Source organism: Corvus hawaiiensis, chromosome 26 (genome assembly GCF_020740725.1).
Source record: "Corvus hawaiiensis isolate bCorHaw1 chromosome 26, bCorHaw1.pri.cur, whole genome shotgun sequence".
NCBI classification, from domain to species: domain Eukaryota; kingdom Metazoa; phylum Chordata; class Aves; order Passeriformes; family Corvidae; genus Corvus; species Corvus hawaiiensis.
In genome coordinates, this window is record NC_063238.1 from 33,498,379 (window position 1) to 33,514,691 (window position 16,313).

At 43.9% G+C, this 16,313-nt stretch overlaps 1 protein-coding gene across 3 annotated transcripts in view; it reads left to right on the forward strand.

Annotated features, from left to right (window-relative positions):
- The first annotated feature begins 8,473 nt into the window (after positions 1-8,473).
- Positions 8,474-16,313, forward strand: part of FAM91A1 (family with sequence similarity 91 member A1) — a 28,403-nt gene continuing 20,563 nt past the window's right edge. For 2 of the 3 annotated variants that reach the window (XM_048286596.1, XM_048286598.1), the window contains exons 1-6: positions 8,474-8,644; positions 10,403-10,487; positions 11,178-11,329; positions 12,122-12,179; positions 13,780-13,847; positions 15,065-15,178. In XM_048286596.1, coding sequence (XP_048142553.1) covers positions 8,573-8,644; positions 10,403-10,487; positions 11,178-11,329; positions 12,122-12,179; positions 13,780-13,847; positions 15,065-15,178 — 549 coding nt within the window. In that variant the 5' untranslated portion in view covers positions 8,474-8,572. Of the gene's footprint in view, positions 8,645-8,952; positions 10,106-10,402; positions 10,488-11,177; positions 11,330-12,121; positions 12,180-13,779; positions 13,848-15,064; positions 15,179-16,313 lie in introns of those variants that run through there. The other variant, XM_048286597.1, reaches the window with a different exon arrangement.

The window sequence follows — 16,313 nt, forward strand, 5'->3', positions numbered from 1 at the left end:
GCTCTTCAATAAAACAAGCATCCAGTTGGAATAGCTAAATACTACCTAACCCCGCGTTAATCAATAACTTCTGACATTATTTAAATTCTAGTCATCGCAAGGTGGGGTGTATTCATTATTGCACGGTGGCTTTATTATCCCTACTATCTAATATCACATCCTGTTGTTTCATGGAGCTGACTGTTTTTTCTAAGGGAAATCAGGATTTCGCAATGTAAACCTCAATATTATACATACTGATTTATCTAATTGATATTACAATGATTTAAAACACAGAAATATTGTAGCACCCAACATGACCTTTCCAAACATATTAGAGAGAAAGATACCTCCTTTGAAGGGTTTATATCAGATTTTATGGAATTTAATGATATCTAATAAGCCACTGGGGACCCTCAGCTCCTACAAAACATTTTGAGCAGAATCTCACTGCTTCAATTTGGTTTATGTGATCAGGTTTTGCTAGACGGGGTGTTGCAGTGGGGATCCTGCAACACGCATATATCAAACCAGGAGTCCCGTGGAAAGGAAATATATATGGACAGACAGATTCTTGCTAGCTGTTTCAGAGAGATGTTTATTTCTCCAGCCGCATGGCCGGAGCTCTGCCGAGGAACTGTTCCAGTCACGGGACCAAGGGTCCTTCTGCCCGCGCAGGGGAACACAAACCAACCAATGGGAACGAGGCTGAGCAGGGACAGGGAAACCCCGTGTCTGTGCCCTCAGGGCCCCTCTCCCAGGGCTGCACGGCAGGGGAGGGACCCCAACACCTCACCCGTTTTATTTTAATAAAAGGAGAATGAAAACAACTGGATAAACATAACAAGAACAGTTTCAAAACAAAACAAGCCACCCTCCTGAGTCTTTAAATGTCCAAACAGATTCTGTGGAACATCTTAGGGCTGACAGAAGGGAGACAGAACTCTGAGCATGCTTTGTGGGGAAACTGAGGCAGGAGAGGGTTTAACTTCTTCCCTCCCCCTTTTCATCCCCCACTCGGCATTGGAAAGGGATTTTTGGGGACACAATTGGCAAAAGCATGGTTTTGTGAGGGAAACCATGGATGAAAAAGCGGATTGGGAATACACTGGGGGTAATAGGACATAGGGTAAAAGGGAAAGGTGGGATTAGGAAAGGGAAACTGTAGGGGGGACTTACAATGGAGATACTGTCTAACATGACTACGATTTTTTTGCATATATACTGCCTTTTACAGAAACACCATCAGGCCCAGTGACCTGCGATGCTTGTAACCCTTTTCTCCCTAGTACAATATTAAATTCCACCACCTCTCCATCTCCCAAGCTTGGGATGCATTTTTCAGGGTTATTCTTTTTAATAGCAGTTCTATGCACGAATATGTCTTGCTGGTTGTCACACCTTGTTATAAAACCATAATTTTGCTTAACATTATACCATTTTACTATCCCTAAGGTCTTAGTTGCTATGATCTTTTCCTTTTTCCGAGTGGCTGCTGTTTTCTGTCTCGCTGCGTCTTTGCTCTCTCCTTCGGTCGCTCCCGTGTTGGAATTGTCGGGGCTGCTGGTGCCTGCGCGCTCTTCCCGGGGTCGCGTTCGGGGCTGCGCGGGCCGGGCCGGGCCACGCCGCTCAGTTCTCCGTGCGTCGCCTCCTCTGGTCGCAGCTTCGCTGCCGCTGCCGGGCGCTGCACCCACGTCTCGGCCGGGCCCCCGAGCGATGACTCCCCCGCGCCCCGCTCCAGCGCGCGTCTCGGCCGGGCGCGGCTCCGTTCCATCGCCACCGCCGCCAGCCGCTGCCCGCGCGCCGCCCCTCTCGGTCGGGCGTTCACGGGGCTCGCTCCACCACGCGCTGCACAGGACCGGGCGGGCACCGCCGGGTCCCGCCGCTCCCGCCGCTCCCCGCTCCGCCGCCGACACTGCGGCTCGCGTGGCTCCGCCCGCGCGCGGGAACTGCCTCGCTGCTGCTCTCAGAGCGCTCGGTGCACGTGGCCTGGGCCGCACGGTCCCTGCGCCAGGCTTCCCTTCACCAGGACACAGCTGACATTGCTCAACAGTCTCGGTAACTAAATAATATTCACGAAAATATTCTTCCATCGGCATATATTTTGACTCTAGTATTAACTGTGTCCAAACGGTTTTCCAAAAGCCCTTGGTAATAATTAAATCCCAAGAAACATAGAAAAAGTTCTTAAACAACCATGCCAGGAAGTGTTTCAGTTCTTTTTGAGCTTGAATCAAGCTAAAATTCACAAATCGTTGTTCAAGAATCATTTTAAGTTTAAGATAAATGTCCATATGCGGCTCTGAGAGCCAAGAGTCTTCCCACGGTTCCTCCATAGTTTAGATACGGAATAGCAAAGCAAAACCAAGAAGAGGAATCCAAAGTTTCCAGGGTTTACTCACACAAATCAGTCGCTTAGGGATCGGGGATCGTTCTGCTCTCAAATCTCCACCATTTGTTGCAGTGGGGATCCTGCAACACGCATATATCAAACCAGGAGTCCCGTGGAAAGGAAATATATACGGACAGACAGATTCTTGATAGCTGTTTCAGAGATGTTTATTTCTCCAGCCGCATGGCCGGGGCTCTGCCCAGGAACTGTTCCAGTCACGGGACCAAGGGTCCTTCTGCCCGCGCAGGGAGCACAAACCAACCAATGGGAACGAGGCTGAGCAGGGGCAGGGAAACCCCGTGTCTGTGCCCTCAGGGCCCCTCTCCCAGGGCTCCATGGCAGGGGAGGGACCCCAACAACGGGGGATTTCAGGGGTGTCCTTTGTGAAAAGAGACATGGGGCTGCCCCCATGCTGGACAGAGCCAGTGCTAGCTGACTCTAAAATGAACCCTCCCCAGGACAAAGGTGAGCCCCATCAATGATGCTGGTGGTGCCTCTGTGATAATATATTTAACAAAGGGTAAAAATTACTGAGCAGCAACTGTGAGAAAGGAATGAGAAAAAAGTGAAATTAAACAGTCCTGCAGACACCCAGGCCAGTGGAGAAGGAGGGGCAGGAGGTGCTCCAGATGCCAGAGCAGAGATTTCCCTGCAGCCTCCCTGCAGCTGTGCCCCTGCAGCCCATGGAGGTCCATGGGGGAGCAGGGATCCACCCGCAGCCTGTGGGGGACCCCACATGGGAGCAGGTGGATGTGCCCTCGGGGCAGCTGCAGGTCGTGGAGAGCTATGGAATGATAGCCTGTGGAGTGGAGCTCATGCAGACACAGGTTTTCTGCAGGACCTGAGACCCTGAGGAGGAAGCAGCAGCAGAGATAAAGTATTATGGACTGACTGAAACCACTGCTGCCCATTCTCTGCACCACTTGGGGAAAGGAGGTGACCAGTTGGGAATGAAGGAGTGAGGTTGAGCCTAGGAAGAAGGGCAGGATCAAGAAGGTGTTTTTAGTTTTGTCTTTTCTTCTCACTATCCCACTCCATTTTTAATTGGCAATAAACTAATTTCCCTAAGTCAAACCAGTTTTGCCCGTGACAGTAGTTGGTGAATATCCTCACTGTCTTTATCTCAACCCATGAGTTTTTTTGCCTTATTCTTTCCCCTTGTCCTTTTGAGGATGGGGAGCAGGAGTGCAGCTTGGTGGACCTCTGACAGCCACCCAAAGTACTCCTTTAGACCTTACACAAGATACCCAGAGAAAAATAAGAAACCAAAACAAATACACTTGAATTTATAGTAGTTCAGGGGGAAAAATCTACGTGATTCTGTAAAGCGAAAAAGAAAACCACTGTGTTACTGAAAATGCAGAAATTATTCTAGGTTTTAAATAGATCGATAGGTGCAAAGACCTTCCCATCATTCAAACACACTTAAAAGATCAGCTTTGATTATGGTGTTCAAACACAAGCAATGCAAAAATCAAATGTGAATATGAAAAAAATTGTTCAGAATTCAATGATTTGTAGTGACATACTATCTCAAATGCATCATCAAGGCCTTTAATGATCTGGGAGCTACTCACTTCTTTCAGGATATTTTTGTGAATAAAGCCATCCCAACCGATATCACAGAAAATACTATAGTTAGAGGGAAAGCAACTGCAGGGCTTCTCTGGAAACCAAGCATGAGATAAGGGGCACTCCTAAGCTCAAATACAGACTGGCATTCCTACTGCTTTCACTGGTTGTGAGTAAAATACAGCAATCCTGAAGGTGCAACTAAGGATTTAGAACAAGCACCTGATTGAGCCCTACTACACCATGCTGTGCACGTAAATGGTCTATCTAAACATGCAAGTAGGCTATCAGTAGGGAAACTATATGTTACTCTCACTGATCAATTTGGTTGACTTAGCTTATGTTCTGGGACTTTAAAAGTTTGTACAGTTAACAGGAGTTAAGGATTGTATGGTACTTTTTAGATTTGTAAATAACAGGACTGACACCCTGCAGAAGATCTGAGGACCATACTCCTATAGATGACATAACCCAGGCAATGACACAGGGGCAGTCTGAGAATTCAGAAAGGTGAAAACGAGATGAAATATTTTCCCAGGTAGGAAACACCATGCTGCAGCGTGGAACTGGACTGATAACACTGCTACTCTGGAGATCATTGCTGGCAACCCCCAAGCTAGTCTTTGTTCTAAAGGTAACCACAGAATTGTTTACAGCTGATGGGTCTTAACTGAGGCTAAATGGAAGAGGCAATGAAAATCTTCAGTCTACTGAAGTAAGTGAAATAGTGAAGCACCAAAGTGGTAACAGGTAAGAACTAAGTGAAACTGAGCTTTTTGCAGAGGGTATTTGTGGTAGCAGTGTGTCCTCATGGATGGGCAGTGGGACGGTGCTTTGTCTGTCTGCAAGAAGATGCAGAACTTCCCCTGGAGAAGGCACCTGGATTTCTGTGTGACAGAAACACAGCTTGTGGATTACATCAGAGTCAACAGAATGAATACCTTCACCAACCTTGACCACAGCATTGGTATGAGCTATGAAATGGCTTTTACAGTGGTAGTAGTGTTTGGCACTCCTGTTCAACTCTGCAAATCTCTGGTGAACCTGAGTGAGACTGAGAATTTTCAGAAAGAAAGACAGCACAAGAACTCTTAACAGTATTTAGAGATTTATTCAGATAAGTCAAAATGGGGGAACAAGGTTGACCAGAGACTGATGACGCACTACCAGGGACCAAGAGATTCTCAAAAGTTTACCAAGACATTCGCTAACAGGGATAAGCTGCAGGAATGACTGATGCTTTCATGTGTTCCCTTTAAAGAGGAATTTAAGGGCTTGAAAACTGGAGTGGAAGTCCTTAATAAAAAATTCAGCCAATCAACAAGCTTGGCTAAAACCAGGCATTTACAATTAAATTGTCTCCAGTGTCCTTGAAGGAAGCCACTGGATATGCAAAAAACCACTATTTCTTAAGAAAAATTCCCTGGGAACTATTTAATCTTGAGATCTGATCAACAGTTGCCAATTTGAAAAAGCGGCTCAGGGGTGCTGCACAAATCAGTCATGAGAAAGAGACAAAAGTCATCTTGGAGAGCAAATGTTCTTCAAATGCTGGTGAAGGTGGCATGAGCTGGTCAGGCCAGCCAGGACCAGAAGGAATGTGAGTAGGAGATCTCAGTGCAGTTGCTCAGTTCAGAGGAGAGCTGCACCAATTCAGCTCAGCTTGCTCTTTCAGAGCACTGCATTTTACTGGCAGGTCCCCACCAGCCCATCAAGTTTGCTGAGCACACTGGAAATCAATTTCTGTGTCAAGAAATAGAGGAAGTGACTAGAGGATGCCAAAATGCTACTTCTGTTTTTAAACAAGGAGGAACTGGTTGAAAATCCAGAAATTGAAGGTAGTTTGTTTGAAAGTGTAATGGAGTTATCTCGTTGCAAAAAAAAAACCAAAAGACTTGCAGTAAGGAGAAAAGCAGACTTTAGAAAAGTCAGTTAACAAATAAGTAATGTCTTTTGAGCAGGTAATGAAGCAGAATGAAGGCTGCTGAGAATAACTGGAAGCAAATGTATTAAAACTCGAGAAGCAAATTTTCTCTACAGGAAGAAAAGACAGGAGGTGTAGTAAGAAAAATATTTATCAATTAGATTATTCCTGCCAGAAATTAATGCCTTTAAGTAAGCAGTCATGTACACCAACCTGACTAGGATTAAAAAAAAAAGAGAATAGTCATTATATATAGTCAGATACAAGTCTATTAAGCATCAAACTAGGAACAGAAATCTCTGAACCAGGGTTGATTTCATATGAGGTCAAGGAAAGTCATAAACAACTGGAGAAGGCTACACATAGTGCCCATGTTCCAGGATAAATCTGCTCAATCTGCTCATTGTTGCAACTGCCTGAAGGGTCAGCTGGAGAAACTGTAAACTGCACAACATTATACTCATATCTATCTATCTATCTATCTATCTATCTATCTATCTCCATCCTCAGGAGCAGAGCTGGGAGGGAGTGCATGTGGTTATAATGACAGCCTAAGGTTTGGAAAAAAAACTCAGCAGTGTGATCCTCCATACTCACTTTATTTTACATACATGATTTAAACCAATGTGATTATAACTTCAAAGACCTCCATTGAAGATGCAGGAGTTCAGACTGGTTTATCTGTGACCTTCATTTAGAAAGTGAATTTGAATCAATTGTCTGCAAATTCTCAAACTCATTAATAAACAGAACAATTTTTTTGTATGGCACCCTTTCTGGTATTAAATTAAAATCCTGTTAGATGTCAAGTACTTTCACTGTTCACTTCTAATCACAGGTCTGCTCAGTTACGCTGTCTTTTTGAAGATCTACTCTGTGTCAATAGTTTCTTTGTAATTTTCTTGCTTTTTCTTCTCTTTTGCCAGTCCTAAAACTGAAAAGTCTGAGGCAGATGATAACAATATTATTATATAATACTAATTATGTTAATAGAATAGGAATACTACCTACATTACTATTATTCTGAGCATCTGAATTTTTAGCTTGTGGATTCTCACAAAATATTATTCAGGAACTGGTGCCTCTAACAAGAAAATTTACCTGAGAACCATCCAAGAAAAAAATTGTCCTGCCCTATTTAGAGGTGTGTCTTAATCACTAGCATCAAAAGCAAACAGTACCAGCCAACGACTTGTACCATCTGGTTTACGTGGCAATGGGCAAGGTAAACCACGTTTTTTATTAATGTCTTTTCATAGCTTATTTATAAACCATTGTGGGGTGTGACAGAAAAGGGCTCTTAAGAAACCCAGTGACTGGTGTTAAAAGAATTGAGGGATGAGGTCAGATTTGCAGGCTGTGACCGTTCCTGGACTGAATCCTGTCTGCAGTATGAGCAGGGAGGCCTTATCATAGATTCTGGAAGTCATGTGAGCTGCTCCTTACTGCAGGGAACTCTGTGTTGGTACTGTGGGGCATGTCCATGGGCTGAAATTTCGTGTCTCTGCAGGTACACATAAGTGGGATCCTGAACATGCCAGTGATACTGAAGGAGGGGGACTGGGTCTGTAGTTCTCTAAGGACTTACTCAAACATAGCAGAACACTGAGTTTCTTTCTGCTGCTGTTGGTCCCCTTTCAGCTGTCACCACTGCTCCAAGGTTATTAGTGGGCATGCAGGAAACACCCTTGAAAAATGAATGGCACGAGGGATCAGGACCTCACTTGTTTTTTTGTTTTCTTCTTATACATAAAATTATTCACTAAAATGTTTCATAGTGTTAAAAGTAGAGAGCCCTTCCCACATCAGTAATTCCCCAAGAGTAAGAAAATGCTTTGCACTGATTTCGACACAGGCAAAATTTTACCCTAAGATCCGGAGGGGCACCTGCTGCTGTTTTACTTGAAGCAGCGTCCTTGGTGACACTCTCCACCTGCTCGGGACGCCGGGCAGGGGGTACACACAGGATGGGATGCTGCTGGCACTCAGGGCTGCTGGCTCTCAGTCCCTGCTGTGCACACCGGGGCACACTCAGCTGGATAGCCCAGGGCCACGGCTCAACGCAATGATCTCCCTCATTCAGTCCGTTCCCTTCCACACTGGAACGGGCTGCCCAGGGAGGTGGTGGAGTCACCGTCCCTGAGGTGTTTAAAGAAAAACTGGATATGGCACTCCGTGCCATATTCTATTTGACACCGTGGCGTTCTGTCACAGGTTGGACTCGATGATCGTGGAGGTCTTTTCCAACCTAATTGATCCTGTGATTCCCTGCCGTGGAATGCTCGTTTGTGCCCCTGCAGCCCTTGATCTGAGCAGCCACTCGCGTCTGTCCGGGTGTAACCTGATCTGCACTAGGAGGACACTGCTGTCAAACCGAACCAAGCAGGCAACAGAGGCATTTCAGGCTTGGCTCTGTTCCCGGTCAGTGTCAGCCGGCGGTCGGGGGCCGCAGCCAAGGTGAGCGATCGCCTTGCCGAGGCACCAGCGCCGCAGCCCAAGCCTCCCGTCCCCGCCGCGCCGAGCGCCCGCCCCGCCTGCGGAACTGCGTGCGCGGCGCTTCCGGGGCGGGCCGGGGCAGCGGCGCCGGCGGGAGGCGGCGGGCGGAGGGCAGGGCAGGGCAGTGCGGGGCGGCCCCGGGCCGCAGCGGCTCCTTCGCGGGCCGGAGCGCCTCCCGGCGGCGGGGCCCGCGGCTCGGCCTGCTCGCCATGAACATCGACGTGGAGTTCCACATCCGCCACAACTACCCCTGGGCCCGGCTGCCCGCCAGCGTCAGGCAGGTGCGGGCTGCCGGGCTCCCGGCCCGAGAAAGCGGCGGGGTAACACGGGGCACTCGGCCCTGCCTGCCCCGGCGCAAGGCTGGGGGGCCCACGGGGGCCGTGGGGTGCCGGCGAGGGGACGTGGGGTTCTCTGTGGGGACAGGGGGATATGGGGTGTGCACGGCCCCTCTGTGGGGAAAGGGCGACTCTCTGTGCGTGGTGTCTCTGGGGAGAAGGGGGTAGGAAAGCGGTCTGTGTTCTGTGTGTGAGAAGCGGGGAGTGTGGGGGTGTGTGGCGTCAGTGAGGAGAGGGGTGAATCGGGGTGCCTTGGGGTCCCAATGGCCAGAGGAAGATGTGGGGTCCTTGCTCAGCTTGTGCAAGTGTAAAACTGCTGAGTCCGGTGTCCCTTATGCCAGCCGTGAGTGATGGGAGCCGGACCAGGGCAGGTGCCCTCGGAGGCTTGTGCAGCCCCGTGTTTCGGTAGCCAGAGAATTGCGTGCTGCAAGTGGCTCATGGAAAAGAAAACCTCATGAAATTTTGATTGCCTGGATTTAATGGGCGTGTGATAGCAGAGGGGAGGTATTGTGTGGAGTTGAGAGGAGGTTCTTGTTCCGAAGTCTTACACTGCTTTAAAGCAGATGCTGTTAAACAATTCCTGCTCTTGCACAGAGGAAGGGTGGAGAGGATGAGTAGTGGCTGCAGGCCACGAGTAATGTAGTTTCTTGAGTTTGAGATTCCAGGAGCAGTAAGAGGAGAATGAAGGATGATTTCTCTTTACCTGTCCAGCTGAGTGCCATATTGTTGTCTTTGTGATTCAGGATAGAAAATACACCAGTATTTATTGCATTATTTACTCTAGTGTAACTTCTGGAATACTGTTTTGTCTACTTTAGTGTTAGTATAGTCCTTAATATTTTTGTCCTTTGAGCAAATACTGGGCTCTCTCTTTGGGTATTTAATCAATTCCAGACCCTGTCTGTGATATCAGGTGTTGCTTTTCTGATACCTGATTCTGCAGTTTGTGTGCGACTTTCTTGTTTTTCCCATATATGCAGAAAAGTACTTTTTTTTTTAAGGGGATCTCTTAATACAAGCATCAATGAAGGAACCAAGAGAGGGAAGGAAAAAACCAAACAACCCAGATCACTTGTTGCAGATATAAAAGAGTAATATGGGGAATATTGAAGGGACAGTTTTTGAAATAAGGCATCTGAAGCATGAACCAAAGTTCTCTTTTTATCGTCTTTCATGATAGTCAAGTAATGTGCTGTGCTTGTTCCTTAATCTTGTGATCTAGGATCACTTGATAGTTTTACTTCCGCAAAGCTGCAACTTGAGCTGTTCCACTTTTTTTTTTTTTTCTTTGTGTGTGTTAAAAGTTTCTTAGGTACAGCAACTAAAGCTTCACCTAATTCACCATGCTTGGTTTGTGCTACACGAATTCTGAGTAATTTCTCAAGGCTGAAAGGCACTGAATGCTTGGTAAATGTTTGATTAATCATGTCTTTGATTTGAAAATCAGATGCTCCCTTTTTATCAGAGTGGTATTAGGAAAAAAAAAATCTAAAAATGATTGCTTAAATATGCATCCTATGTAGAGACCTATTTAAAGGTATTTTGAACTCAGAGAGAGACTAAAGATATTGTCACTGTTCAACTGGGAGACTCCCTGAGCAATGACAACTGCCTGCACATGTTTCCTCGTAAGACACTTTGCAGTGGTTTAACTAAAAGGTGGGGGGTTGTGCAAGTCAGTTAAAAGGCCTTTATGTTTTCAAGGGTCTTGGAAACTCCCAGAGGGAATATGAAAGGCAAGTCGTACTCTACAGCATCCGCAATCAGTTGCGATACCGCAATAACTTAGGTGAGTAAAGAAGAAAAGTAACTTCTGATTGCTGCCCTAGTCTTCTGTGTGGAAGCTTGTCTTTACTGTAAAGCGGCAAAAACAAGAAGGTCCTTCCTTCTTTCCTTGAAAATAAATGCTTTTAAATAATAAAAGATCATGAAAAATCTTCGCTTCTGAGTCCATATGGCAACTTTTCTAGCAAAGCACTCTTGAAGGTTACTGCATTGGCAGGTGGAACTGAATTCCTACTGTAGTTCTGCTGCCATTTTTGAAGTAATTAAGAGATGTTAAGAGAGGATTTGACTAGTGAAGCCTGTCACTAGGTGAGATGCAGACAGTTACCCTGACTCACAGGAGCTTTTGGCTATGACTTGTTTGCAGACTTTCAATTTAGTTTACATTGACTGAATCTGTCTTCCCAAAGCAGATAATAATTTCACTAATTGAAAGGTAACTTTCTACAGCGTGCACGAGCTCTGTCTCAATGGGCCACTTCCTGGCAATCTTTTAGATAAATCTGCTCCTTAAAGTCTCTGAGGCGACTTGTATCATATGTAGTAATTCTTGGATGCTGAATTCCTTGCACCACTACTTTATTTTGCTTGTAGTTTTCTGCAATTGCCATTCTGCTATTTTTAATCCTTTGTTATAACACTTTTTAAAAAAGTTGAATGTCATAGAACATTGTAACTTTTTCTCCCCTTGTAGTTAAGCATGTCAAGAAAGATGAACGTAAATATTATGAAGATCTGTTAAAATACAGTCGAGATCATCTCATGCTGTACCCATATCATTTGTCTGACATCATGGTAAAAGGTCTGAGGGTAACACCATTTTCCTATTACACAGGCATAATGGAGGTGAGTGCAGAACTGTGGTGGGAGGGTGTTGTTCTCTGTCTGGAGATGTTGGTAATGGCCCAGTAATGTGTACGAGGCAGTGTCAGGTAGTTTGTTTGGTTTTGTGTAGGCCTGCAAGGAAAGTTTCTGGAGAAGTGCTTTTACCTGCAGTGTTTTCTCTTCTGCCTCATTAACCTTTCAAGAGCTGGACTTTTGTCATGTGTTTCTGGGATGGGACTCGCTCTGAGACCAGACTCTCTCTTTTGATGTTTGACATTTGTGTCTTCACTTCAAACTGTAAAAGAAATACCTCATTTTAACCATACTGGAAACTTTTTGAGAAGCCTGAAGCAAATCTGTTTTTATGAGAACAAAGATGGTTCTGTTTTCTGTCAGCACTCTGGCAACCTTCTTTTATTTTTGTTGGATATTTGAAATGCTTTTATTTTATTTTGTGTACAGTGATTGCAGACATAATGGATTAGTTGTTTGTTTATTCTGTTATTACTGTTGGTGATTCTGTGTGCTGGTTTGTTTTTGTGAAGAGAGATACAGGATTTTGTTTATTAGTCTTTCAGCCAACATTTTTCTTTACAAAACTTATATTAAACATAAGTCTCACCTTTTATGTGTTTAACTTACTGTGTAATGATTAGTCAATAATTGTCAAGTTTGATAAGGGAACTGGCTTTTATAGATCTGTTTAAAATTAATTTCATTCTTAAAGTAAAAAGGACAGGCAGAATTTTGGACCTGCTTCTCTGAAACAATGACTTTCTTCTTGCAACTTACAAGTTTTATTTTCTTTTTAAGGATATAATGAACAGTGAAAAAAGCTATGATTCTTTACCCAACTTCACTGCTGCTGACTGTAAGTATTACCTAGATTAATTCCTGCTTTCAGTGAGTTAGAAATAAGGAGCTTCTGAAAAAGGGTTTGGGGGCATCTGTTTGCTTGAATATGAGCACGTGAATGAAGGTGTAAAAGCATTTAAATAGTGATTTTTAAACTTTATAAATAGTGATTTTTTTTTTTAACACTTAAGGAGTGTGTCCTCTTCATACAGAGTTCTGTCTGTACAGGCAGGACTGGAATTGGGCTGGTTTGAGCACAGCTAGGCATGGTACAAAACCTTGCCTCTGTCCTTGCTTGTTGTGCATTCCTGTTTGCCTGCACTTCCAGCTCATGTACATCAGCAAACTGAGCTAGTGTGCTTTTTGGGGCATGTGTTGGGCAGAAGACTTCAGCAGGACACTGAGAGGCTGCTGACACTCCTGTGAATTGGCATCAATGTGGATTGAGGGATGATGTACCAGAGAAGAGAGGGAAGAGGCTCTGGTATTTTGTGACATATCAGATGTGCCAGATGTTTTATCTATTACATCACTCTTGGTATGGGATGGGGAGATTAGGAAAGCGACAACCTTGAACCTGGTATAGGAGAACTGAGTAAGATCAATAATGAGAAGTCTTACAGAGCAAAATGTAAACTGATGGCACCAGGAGGGTATTAATCAAACCAGCCACTGAACAGTTACCTATAGTAACACTTAATTTTTGCCTTTGGTATACATTCATGCAGTTCTTTTTAAGGACAGTGTGTAGAGAGGTGAGGAGTAACCTGCAGCTTTTGAAAACAGTTGGTTTTGGTTTTAGAAGGATATTGTCAGTTAACTACTAGTTAGCCTCTGTGTAATGTTCACAGCAGGGAAACAGATGATGAAGAACTTTCCTCAGCACAATTTCGCTTGTTGGAAATCTAGTATTAGTCAGGAGTATGAAGAAGGGAAAGGCTTTCCTGTTTTTGTTTGATTTCTGCTCCCCCCCCCCCCCCCCCCCAACAATTCTGTTAACTTACCACAGCTGCAGGTTAGTGACTGCAGTATAATTGACTTAAACTTCCTTAATTACATTTTTTCATAAATCTAGTGTTGAACTAGAAAGCTGCAGTTAAAACTGAGACAGAATATGGTTTAAAACCAATGAATACTTTTCTACTATCTGTTCAGGGTCTTTAATGGTTGAAGGCTAGAGATTATAGAATTAAATTTTGATTCAGTTTAATTCAAGTGATTCTTGATTATCTTCCTTAGGAGATTAAGTGGCCCTTTGTGTCTAATTCTTAGTTCTAATCCAGTGCATGGCATGGGCTTTGTTAGGGGAAAGAAAAACTATCACTATTAATCTGAAGTTGTTGATGGGAGTGTAGGAGAGAAGGGTTGGATTATTCCCTGCTACCCTGTGACTGGAGTGATAGGGGATTTCTTTTTTGTTGTTTTTTTTATGTAACCTGTACCCAGTGAATGAATGGGGATATGGAATGAATTTAGCTCCTCTAACTGTCCTTTGATTTTGGGTAAGAGTAACTAAAAAGGTTATTATAGAAGTAGGTCTGATTTTTTGAAGAATGTTTAATATATCTTCAGCTTAAACCTGTCTTAAGAGAAATAAAACCTTACTTATTTTTCAGGTCTAAGACTTCTTGGCATAGGAAGAAACCAGTATATTGATCTAATGAACGAATGTAGGTCTTCAAAAGTAAGTTTGTCTTTAATTTTCTCTCCCTTTCCCTTACCCTTCCCTCCCTCTCTCCCATATTATTTCATAGGAAATGCAGAATGGAATAATTTCCTGGCCCTGGTCAGTTTAATAGTGTGGCTAATTGAGTATGATGTAGTGTATTGTTAATTACATTACATTTCCTCATGTTAGTAAAGATCTTTTTGGTTTAAAATCAAAGTATAGTAAAGGCATATGTATTAATTACTACTTTTTCATTTTTATAAATCTTATATTTTTGGAGCTGTACTTTAGAATACCAGATAAATAATGTCTCCTGGCTACTATAAGCGGGGAATAATGATGCTGGTTCTGAAAGAATTTTTCCATGTTCCTATGTGTGCAGTTGAGATCACAGTTTATTGTGGAGCAGTCTTCCATCTAGGTGTAAATCCTTGCAGTGTGTAAGTTTGTCTCTAAGACAATGCTAATGAGTGCACAGACATCCTTGGATGTGAACAGCACACGTGGAAAACGTTGTGATGGCAGTTGATAGAAGCAGGGCCTTTAGTTTGCAACAGTTCCTTCCTTTCTTCAGGGACCTCAGAAGTGCTCTTGCAGTAGCTTCACAGTCCTTTAACTGAAAGTGAGCTTACCGAAATATGCACCTGATAGTGAACCAAAAAGTAATGGTTGTGCAATGGAAGAGAAACTGTTTAGGTCTGTAAATAAACAGTATCCTCCAGTTTTTCTTTCTTGGACTGACATTCACTGTATATTTTAGCACTGTGCTTATCGAGAAAGTTTCACTTTGTCCCTTTAAGTAAATGAAATATGTTCCTAAAATGTGTTTTTTGAAATCACTGAACTTCTTTAGAATACCCTATTTCTATACTTGTGCTCTCTTACCTGTTCAAATTAAAAAATGTCACAAATTGTTTAAATTTGGACTTGATCCTAATACAGTGGAACAGTGTGGATTTTAATTAGCAACACTTAAAATATGGATGAGCTTATGGGAAGGTTTAACAATATCAGATGTAAATTTTATTTTTCCATTCTATTTCCATGTGATCTGAGAGAGGAAACTTCTGCTAAATGACAACACTAACAGTATAGTATGTGTGTCTCCAGTCTGTGAATATAATGTACTTAAAAATGGATGTTTATACAGATCAGTTTTTATAAAGGTAAATGAATATCTGTGCATGTGAAATGCTCTTTATTACTATCTCAAATGGACTGTACCACTGCAGAAATTTTTCAGAAGGAAAACTGCCCATGATCTGTTACCCGTGAAGCCTGTAGAGATCTCTATAGAAGCGTGGTGGGTCGTGCAGGCTGGTTACATCACTGAGGATGACATCAAGGTAGAGTAGTATGGATTGCATCTCTAAATCTGGGTGAATACTGATAGTCCATGAAAGCAGAGGCTTTCTTTTGTGTGAAATAGACAAAGATTATGTTAAAGATTTGCAGCAACTCTCTTATGGAAATAGAGATTGGAACTAAAGGAAATTCTGATGTTTTCTTTGTCATGTTCTGCCCTCTCTCCCCTTTGTACTTTCTGCACTATGTACAGTGTAGAGGTGGTTTTGCATTAATCAGTCTGTGGTAACTTATATGCACAGTCATATGTTTTGTAGGGAACAAGGAACAAAATAAGTTTTCTCAAATTCCATATTTAAGCCCTGACAGGTCAGTTTTGACTGAATCTTTAACTTCACTGTAGTTAGTATCAGAATTGACACTGTTGGGACTGCCCGAGGCAGCACAGCATCCAGCTGCAGATGTCCTTGGCTTCTGCTGCTGCAGGCAGGGGTCAGCTGCAGCAAGCAGGGAAAGCTGTCAGCTGCAACAGGCAGGGGCTGGCTGCAGCTTGTAGGGAAAGCTGTCAGCTGCAACAGGCAGGGGCTGGCTGCAGCTTGTAGGGAAAGCTGTCAGCTGCAGCTTGTAGGGAAAGCTGTCAGCTGCAACAGGCAGGGGCTGGCTGCAGCTTGTAGGGAAAGCTGTCAGCTGCAGCTTGTAGGGAAAGCTGTCAGCTGCAACAGGCAGGGGCTGGCTGCAGCTTGTAGGGAAAGCTGTCAGCTGCAGCAAGGAGTGCGCCCCAAACAAAGGTGGTGTAAACGCATCGTCAGAGGCAAAGGATCAGAGAGGGGTCTCTGTGTAGGTTCCAGCTGGTTTATTGCCGGTGGAAAATCCAGGGACAAAGACCAGGAAAAAGGGGAAAGCACAGCATTTTATACGGGGGTGGAACAAAGGGAAGAGCACATTTTAAAAATTATTTTTATTATTTTTATTTTATTAGTTTATACAGATCAGTTTTTATAAAGGTAAATGAATATCTGTGCATGTGAAATGCTCTTTATTACTATCTCAAATGGACTGTACCACTGCAGAAATTTTTCAGGAGGAAAACTGGTTGCAATGGGGATCGACTGAGGAGGAGGAGATAACAGGGATAATTTAGGGGAGGGAATTACATGAGTAGACCAATGGGGCATC